Source organism: Arachis duranensis, chromosome 5, assembly GCF_000817695.3.
Source record: "Arachis duranensis cultivar V14167 chromosome 5, aradu.V14167.gnm2.J7QH, whole genome shotgun sequence".
Classification (NCBI taxonomy): domain Eukaryota; kingdom Viridiplantae; phylum Streptophyta; class Magnoliopsida; order Fabales; family Fabaceae; genus Arachis; species Arachis duranensis.
In genome coordinates this window covers 89,360,068-89,369,644 of record NC_029776.3, presented here as the reverse complement: position 1 = coordinate 89,369,644, position 9,577 = coordinate 89,360,068, and the positions used below count along the sequence as shown (strand labels likewise).

The 9,577-nt window shown below is 35.3% G+C and overlaps 2 protein-coding genes across 3 annotated transcripts in view; both read right to left on the bottom strand.

The window, feature by feature from the left end:
- On the bottom strand, positions 1-7,201 carry LOC107490290 (putative E3 ubiquitin-protein ligase LIN-1). Of its 2 annotated transcripts, XM_016111051.3 has the most exons (15): positions 6,204-7,201; positions 5,576-6,001; positions 5,401-5,486; positions 4,151-5,278; positions 3,924-4,068; positions 3,228-3,485; positions 2,841-3,147; positions 2,513-2,637; positions 2,316-2,432; positions 1,942-2,073; positions 1,729-1,851; positions 1,311-1,421; positions 1,083-1,229; positions 427-681; positions 1-123 (listed from the first exon to the last, which is right to left on the bottom strand). In XM_016111051.3, exons 1-15 carry the CDS (start codon positions 6,972-6,974, stop codon positions 106-108), a joined length of 4,149 nt encoding a protein of 1,382 aa, XP_015966537.3. In that variant the 5' UTR covers positions 6,975-7,201; the 3' UTR covers positions 1-105. The 2 variants fall into 2 exon arrangements, with proteins under 2 accessions (XP_015966537.3, XP_052118346.1); XM_052262386.1 differs by lacking the exon at positions 5,401-5,486 and having other exon boundaries at positions 4,151-4,434; positions 5,741-6,001.
- A 350-nt stretch (positions 7,202-7,551) lies between these two features.
- Positions 7,552-9,577, bottom strand: part of LOC107490291 (bark storage protein A) — a gene marked incomplete in the record, with an annotated part of 3,557 nt that continues 1,531 nt past the window's right edge. The window contains 2 exon segments of the mRNA XM_016111052.3: positions 7,552-8,051; positions 8,686-8,949. Coding sequence (XP_015966538.1) covers positions 7,704-8,051; positions 8,686-8,949 — 612 coding nt within the window.

Below are 9,577 nucleotides of genomic sequence, written 5' to 3'. Positions count from 1 at the left end.
AATTTAGAGACAACATTAAAGTTTAACTACAAATTTAAGAACCACTTTAAATATTAACTCAAATTTATGTTGCCTTCTCTAACAAAACTTCGAGCCTTAGCTTCTTTACTTGACACCCCATGCCTGCGGAATTACCAGAGATTAATTTATTAGTACTTGTATTGTAAGTCTTAAACGGGGGAGTAGCATGAAAGAAAAAAAGAAAAGAAAAGAAAAATGTTTAGTTAACCAAAATCATGGTGATAATTGGATTAAATTTACTAGTAGTAGTCAATCCTTCTATAGAAATGATTGCTTATATGTAATTTCAAAAACTGTTGTGCCAGTTATTGGAAGCTTTGATATGCTAACTTTATATATGAACAAAAAAAAATTAATTTTTTCAAACTAGAGTTTTTATTGAAAAAGGGCAGCCGGCAGCATTACCTGAATTTGACCGTCCGAGGTTCCAATTACCAAAATATCCTCAGTGCTATTCAAAGCCATGCAAACAACCCTATAATTGGATCCGGTGTGCAATGTGTTAATTCTATTGTATTTCTTTCTATCCCAGATTTCCACAGCTCCTCCCTTACACCCCAAATAAATTAGTTCTGAGCTTACTGCCATAGCTCGCACTTCCAATGAAGTTTGCAATGATCCAACCATATGTATACGATTATTATTGGATGTGTTCCATATCTGTACATATATTTGTTTTAGAAATTAACATTTTATCAGATGTGAAAAACACATAGATCAACTAGTCAAAGCATCTTCTATGCTACATATATAATATATTCACCATGTTTCTATGGAGTCATTATTCAAGGAGAAATTCTTCTGTATTTTTGGGGTATCATGTGAATTGTGTTCATAAATCATAAAATCAAATATCATTTTAAATAAGAGTTTAAATTAATAATAAACTACTTGAATCTTAAGAAATTATTTTCTTTTTCGTTGTAATTATATTAACATATGAACATCCAAAAATTTGTTGCACACACAAAACCATAATGTTTATAAGGAGAATTAAAAAAAAAAAAACGTTAATGAGATGGTTGATATTTAATGTGCTATATTGAAAAATCAAAGAATACCTTTATGACAGATCCATCAAAGGAAGAGCTAGTAGCGTATATGAATTCACCATGAAGTTTCAGTGCATGAATAGGATTTGCTTTCCCAAGTAACTTTTTGGAACCACTTTGAATGCTGATGAGTTTTCCTGTGGCTAAATCGATCTCCTGAAATATAACAATGTCCTGTTGAAATAGAATCACAATGGACTTGCACAAAATTCATAACTACTGTTGATAGTTTCATACCTGAATGCTGCTATCATGGCATCCACAGTATAATTTCCCCTGAACAAGAGCCAAGCACTTTGCATGTTTATTAGAATTTAACAACTTAGATTCTCCATTCCATGACTTAACCTGAAGAAATTGCAAATAAAGTAGTTTAGTGCATAACAGTGATGATTCTATTAGTATGAGAGGAAGGGCTACATGCAAAGAATTTCCATTATTTGGGTGAAGTATCTAAATCTGTTCCAAAAGTAGACAAAAGTTTATCTACTTAAGTCATGGATATTGTACACCAGAGGGAGTAGTACAAATTGCAGATCCGACAAACGTGTCAAGCATGATATTTATTTATCAGTTACATTTATCTTGGGATATGGCATATCTCACATATTAACCACTTTGTCATCGCTGAGTAAACAAATGATTAATTGAGTACCTTGATGCCACTTCCATGAGGACTGAAGCAACACATACTATTGGTCACAACTAAATTATGAATGTGGTCCTTCATATCATGTTCTTGTACATGATGTATTGCAGCCATTTCAATGGACCAGACCTGATATTCAAGAAATCACATACATATTACATAAGCATGTTGCATGTCATTGAAATTAGTTACTTACTGCTGCAAATTAAAATATATTACCTTTACAGTTCTATCAAGTGAACCGCTGTATAATCTGTCGCCAGATTCCGAAATTGCCAAGCTTGTAACATCCTTCGTATGCCTTTTAATCTCTTGCAAGAGATCGACTATGCTTTCCTTTACTTTCCACACCTTCAAACATGCACAATAAATATTAAAGGGCAATTTGGTGCATAAACATCCTACATTAACACAAGATTCGGGAAAAGACCACACCCAAAGGTAAAATGTAGGCACCTAATCTAATAATTATATCAGTGGCTTATTTCAGGATTTGAACTCATGATCTCGTGAGACCACAAAGAGACAACTCAACTATTGTTCCAACTCGGTAGAATTAAGAAGACAAGAACAATCTTTTATCTCTTAAGTACCTTAATAGTTCCATCTGAATGCCCTGAAAAGATTTTATCTTCAAAGCAAATGATAGAAAGAACTTCTCCATTCCCACTGCAATCTATTTTAGTTACCTCTTTATGAATCCAGATGTCCTGTTCCAATCAAGGACGTTAAAGTGTGTGATTTTCTATTCCTGTATCTTAAAAATGGTTCAAGCACAAATTGAACTTACTGCTTTAGATTCAGGTTCTTCAACCAAAACCTTCATAATTTCTGATGCCATGGGAGAGAACCCCTCTAATTCTCTCAGTGCTTTGAGGATATCCTTCGCATAGGAAGTAAGATCACGTAAGCCATCTGAAATTCAAAAGAAGCACAGTAATCATTTCCTAAACTTTAAACCAATGACATCCAGCATTCGAGTATTTATTTCAAAACAGATAGAGAAAATTATTCTGCTGGAACTGGAAGGCTTATATATATACAGAGACAGCTTTATACTGTAATTTTTTGAATAATTAAGTAATTCAGAAGGCAAAAATAACATATACAAGAATTACCATCAAAATGAAGAAAGCTCTTAAGAGCAAGCATGGCAAGGATTCTGTCTTCAGTGTCCTCGGCAGATTTCAATATGAATATGAAGTGTTTGAGAAAGAAGACTCGTGCTGCCCCTTGTATTCCAGTATCTGGTAGAATGGTGATCATATATATGAGCCATGTAGCTGATATAAAGCATGCAGAGCGTAGTTCTTCATTTTGGCTCTTCAAGCCATCTGCTAAAGCCTCAAAAAGTAAACCACAGTCATGGCTAACTAGAACTGATGCAGCTTTTCTTTCCCAGTCCTCAGCTGCATTCTCTTCTTTCTGTTGATAATGGTTAATTAGGCTTATAGCATTTCTTATCATTAATTCAGAAACACGGTTTCTTTGGAACTGTACATTACCATAGATGCTTCAATTCCTTCGTTGAAGTTGCTGATCTGGTCCATCTGTAGAAAATTGTTGTAGCTTCTGTCAAGACCAGCACGTTCAAGAAGGACTTCTCGGCTAAGAGACTTTCCGGCATAGTTGAATCTCCCTTGCAGTGACGCAATTATCTTGGCAGCTTCTAATTGGACAGCAGGGTAATCAGTCTTTCTCAAGCATGAGATAAGAGTATCTATTGCCTCCTCAGAGTATATGCTCATCTTTGTTTGCTCCACCTGCAAATGCCATGAGCAAGAAGTGAATATTAACTCTCTATTATCAATAAAATATCTATCACAAAACCATCTCTCCCAAAAGGTTTTATATCTATTATACCCCCTCACATGAGCATGTTTAGGCCTTGGAGAGCCTCATCTTACATATTGCGATGAAATTCCATTTTTATGGTTTATTAACGAATTCAGAGCATTTCGGACCTAGAGGCAATCATTCAGAAATTGTATCCCAGAAAACATTCAATTTTTATGGTTTATCTAACAAATTCAGCATTTCGGACCTAGAGGCAATCATTCAGAGAATTGTATCCCAGAAAACATCCAATTTTTTTCCTATCAATAAGTCTATAAGTTAGTGAACTCTAAAGTGACTTGCACAAAGATGAAGGGATCAAAGAGGATATAGTCAGGATCAGGCAGTAAGAGACAGATTCAAACCAGAAGATCAAGTTGGAGTAAGAGGCCAGCCAACACTGGAAAATGGAATTGATGAGCTGTCTGCAGAGAAATGAGGAGAGTGTGCATTGTGCTTAAAGGACCTTCTTCCTTTATAATGTGAAGGATTTGTTCATTGAATGTTCTCCTGGACAGAACCATATACGAGAGAATCAAACCCCAATCATAAACAATACAGCTTAATTCATGTTTGTAAAATGTAAACTTACCTATTCAGTTTTACCAACTCAGATAAAAATTTAACTATCTTGAAAAGTTCTCCCTCAGTTGCACCTACAAGGCTTTCCAAAAAGGTAGATAATTGTGCCTTATCAGCAATGATATTCCTGCAAGTACCATCTTCTTGCATGCATTTTAACAAGATCTCAACCGCAGCAACCCTCTCCTCTGCCCATTCTGCTCCCAAACTGCCAACTATAGCTTCAATTTCTCTTTCGGATAACACAGCCTGTGCAACTGAAGATGCAATGCTCTCTTCACTGCTTCCAACAACCTGCGCAAGTAAAAGCACTGCAGCCGTTTTGGGACTCAAACACATCTCTAGAAATTCTTCCTCTTTCATATTTACAACTGCAATGAGAGCCTCCACTGTTGCCATATCTGAAAGAATGATAGTGGAAGGTTTCAGAAGATACATTAACACCACAGCCTCTTTTACACCTTTCTTGAAAAGAGTCTTGATCCATTCTACATCAGTGTCAACATGGCTAAGCGTCTGAATTACATTACTGTCTACGCAACCCATCTCAGTTAACAAGAAAACTGCTGTTTGCAGCACCTTTGGATCAAAAGACTTAAGAAGCACCCCCATGAATCCATTGATGATAGCAGGTTTTGATAGCATACTATGGATATCAACAACTATTAGGTTCAGTTCTCTCCAAATCTTCTCAATTTGAAGCACAGCCATTTCAGATTCCGCAAGCACCTCTGACATATACAGTTTGTTGATTGCATTGCGCAACTCGCTCATCATTCCGTCAAGCGTCGCCTCTGATATGACACTGTTAGGAGAAGTTGAACACTCCACTTTCAGCTCGGTATCTCCATGTGGACTGTCACATGGCATTTCGACTACTGAATTGAGATTTTGTTCTTTCCAGCTTGAGATTATTTGTTTGAGCACGAGATTTGTTTTCGGTAAGCGAGTCTTTCGCAGCTTCTTGCGAGTGATGGGACAAGTTAAGTTTCCCCTTTTAAGCCATTCTTCAATAGCATGGCGTTCAAATGTGTGTCCTGTCTCAAGGGTCACAGGATCATCAAATAGGTTACTTGTTAATGGACAGACAAAGTCCTCTGGAGGCACATGTTCGTCTTCCATGTTATAATCTGGAGAACTAAAAACAGGAGAAATGCAAGCTTAGAAAATGAAACTTTTTAGGTGAATATTAAGGTACATGTATATATAGCCATAATTTTTTTTAATTAGAAAATGCAGAAACAATTAAGCATGACATACCACATGGATCCTGAACAAATATTTTTTGTTTGTTTTGGGGTTTGGAATTTCTGAGGCTCCAATAGTGATATCTTTTCGTCCTTTTCCTACAGGGACAAAATTTCACCAGTTCAGCAGCTTATAGCACTAAAAGTCTAAAATGGCTATCATATATAAGAAATTTAGTCCCCACTACCTCACTTTCTGCTTCAGATTCGGAGTATGAACAAGGTAAATTCTTATCCAAAGATTCTGCTTCATCAGCTAAGTTTGTTAAATAGGGTGGTGGTTTCAAACATTTTGCAGATTTTTGTGGTTTAAGGATTTTGGGAGTACTCAAGGATTTGTTTCCGGTTCTAACCAGATTCGGGGTCCTTTTCGAACATGAAGTACTAGTGATCTCTCTTTCTGCTTCTGATTCTGAGGAGGAACTAGTCAAACTCTTGTCAACCAATGAAGACTCGGTTTCATCAGCGAGTGATGCCAAGTTTTGTGAAGAGTTTTGGGGTTTGAGGATTGTGGGAGAGACTCTTCGTGGATAAAATGGTGCGTAGGAGGAATTGCTGCAAGAACCACTGCTCAAAAACTCAATGGAGGCTTCTTCCCTTTCGCTCCATATTGGCTACAACAGTGACATAATGATCGTTCAAAACTCATCAACCAAATTCAAGAGAATCCTAATTGTCTCTTGTTTATAGAGCAGTGAATGGTTTAATTTGGCTTCTCTCAAAAAAATTATGATCAAATTCTAAACCTTCAATGTTAAAGAAGTCTCAGTTTAATTAATCTGTTGGTCATAAAAAAATTAGCATATTAATCCTTACATTATCGTAGTGTCCGCTCTTCAACGCAATCATTTCTGTTTCCTCCATCACTAACTGCTCCTCCTCGTCCTCCTCCACCTCCACATTGTTCTCCGCCCCGCCGGCTTCCCCGGAGCTCTTCCTCGCCAGCAATGGTGGACTAATGGACGCATTTTCACTGGCCAAAACCTCTTCGAAACGCGCCGCAACAGCCCTGCAATTCTCATCGAGAATCTCCTCGTACTCTCTCTCCAGCTCCCTCAGTTTCGACGCCTGCTCCTCGCTCACCTTCGACAGCGAGTGAGTAGCGTCTTCCGAAACTGAAGATGATGAGAGGATCTGCGCTCTCCGTTCCAGCAGCCACCGGAACACGGAGAGTAGCTGTAGGGAGAAAAGACGGTCGTAGAGGACCGGTGCGATCTCCGATCGGGCGAGGGAAGGGTTAGAACGGAAGAAACGGAGGAGAGAAACAGCGGCATCGAGGTGGCGGTTGTGGAGGGTGTGGACAAGTGAGAGGAGGAAGAAAGGAAGCGGGTGGTCGGACAGAGGGAGGAGGAGCTTCTCAGCAAGGGAAAGGGAGCAGGAGCGGGAGGCGAAGTTGGAGAGCATGATCGCGGTTTCAAGAGTATCCGCGGCGAGTTTTGCGGCAGATTCGTCGGAGATTGCGGCGGTGGTGGTGTCTCGGTGGAGGATGGAGATTAGGCGGTGGCGGAGATCGCGGTTGGAAATGACGTCGGAGAGGAAGGCGGTGGTGTGGCGGAGAATCTCGGCGGCCGTGACGGCTGTAGTCATAGCGGCGGAGGACGGTTCTAACGGAAATAACGGTTAAGATTTCAGTTGAGTATAGTACACTCAGTAATATTCTGATGGTATTTGAAGGCGCGAAATGGTTTGGACGGCAATGTGAAATGACCATTTGCACCCTCTAGTCAGATTGTTTAGAGAAAACCTCGAAATTACTTTTCATAAAATTTTAAATCGAATACATTTTTATTTTCTAAAAATGTTTGATAATTATATTTTTGTATGAAAATTTGTTCATTTAATTAAATTTTTAATACATGTGTTAGATAAATACAATCTTAATAGATTCTACTATAAAATAATTATGTCTCAAAAATATTATTATAAGATAAATTAGTCCATTTTTAAAATAATAATGGAACTAATATGTTCGACGAGAGTAATTTTTGAAGATTTTTAAAAGATATAAGAATCTAAATGTTAGATCTAAAATTTTTTGAAGGTTAATTTAGATATTTATTTAATTTTTTAATTCAGAAATATTTAAAGGAAAGAAAGTAATTAATCACCATATATTGTTCTTATTATTATTATAAAGAACCAAACAATTCCCTTCACCAGCAAGTTAAACAAGAGTGATTTGATTTTAGATTATTAAGAGAAAGTTAAACAATAATATAGTAAAATTCCCATAACCGTTGAGAATAACTAGGGGTTACACTTTTTGATTAATTGAAAAGCTAATTCAACAATTAAAAAAAACAAAGGAAGGCAAAGCTAAGAATTAATTTTCAATAGGGAGATGAATGAGAGAAGAACATCAAATGCATTTTGGGAAGCTAAAGAGGTGAACAAAGCTGCTTCATTGGACAATGCAGAACCGCCACCAGCTAAATCGGATAGTGCTCTAATGGCAATGAAAGGTATTCTCTGCTGAAAACAAACTAAAGCAACTGCGGCGGTTTCCATGTCCACTGGGGTGGCACCAAATTTGGAGTTCAAGAATTCTCTATAAGCTTGGTTGTCAACAAACACATTGGCAGTAATCCCTTTCTTCACTCTCACCACACTTGGATTTCTTGGCAAGCATGTTGTTGTGTTCACACAGCCACTCAATTTAACATTCTGTAGTGAATCATAAACAAACAATCAGTTACACAAAATTAGAGATTAAATTCTATTAATTTAAAATCTTGTGATTAAATTTTATATTGTGTAGAATTTTTCAATCAAATTCCTATAACTTTAATTATTTCTAACTATCTTAACATTATACAAACATTTTTTAAAAAAGTCTTTCTAATTTAAATTCTATATGGTACATATTTTTTTAGAAAACCTACAAATTTATCATCCAATACAGAGGTTTTGAATACAAAATTTTTAATCTATATAAATATGATTAGCAATGTTTATGTTAGAACTCATGAGAAGGGACTAAGAAAATGAATTGTATATTCATAATAATAAGACAATACAAAGTCATTTATAGAGACATAACTAACTATCATAGATAAACCTAGAATTATCAACCGCCATATTTCTAACTACTAACAATTCTAATAATACTCTAATAATTTGCACTATAGAGATTAGGTTAAAAAATATGTATATAATACAAAGACATCATTACACACTTTTAAACTAAAAATACCTAACTAAAAATTAAATAAAATTATAGGCATGTCTAGAATAATTTAACCAAAAAAAGTTCTACATTTTCTTACAAGGGGAAATTGGGTTTGAAATTATATTTTACCTTAAGCTGCTTTGCGATTTGATAGTATTTCTTGTGAACTGGAACCCAGAAAGCATGCTGCCTAACTTCAGGAACACCATTCACTGGGAAAATTTCCTCTGCTTGATACCATACATTGTTTAGGAGATTCCTCACTGGCTTAGAATAATTGGAATCTTTTGTGTAGTTATTGTAATTGGAAAATTTAAGATAACCATATTTTCTACTGTAATCACCATTGACTTCCAAAGCAAGTTCATCATTAGGACCATCTCCAAACCTCTGCTCACTTATATCATAGTAGATTAGTAGTCACATCAAATTTATTATGAATAATGTTAAAAATAATTTAATATTTATGTTAACTAAATAATAATAAAAAAATACTAAAAATTACTTGTCCCAAGAATTCTCATTTATTACACTATAAACTATAGTTTTGGCTGGTTTACATGGCTTTCAGTTCTAAGTTTAGAACTTTTCTATTGCTCTGACTATTGAATAATGGTGACTAGTAACATACAACTAACTAGGACTAAATTGATTGTGTTATGGATAATAAATAGAGTCCCTACTAAATTTTATAAAGAAAAAATATTGTGATAATAAGCTTTTAGATCAATTTATTTACCATGTGATGATTAACTTATTTATCAAATAAAAAACTTTTTATCACTTTTTTTTAAATAAATATTTTTAAAAATAAAAATCCAAATACAAAATAACTTATTTATAAGTTACTTTCAAATACGATAATGATATATCACTCTAATTACTAATTAATAAACAAGGAAAATCTTGATTAATTTTTTTGTTCTAAAAATATTAAACATATCTTAATTTTTTGTCTCTTTTACTTATTTGTAGATAAATTAGTAGAATAGGTATTAATTAGGAAAAGGATTAAGAGATT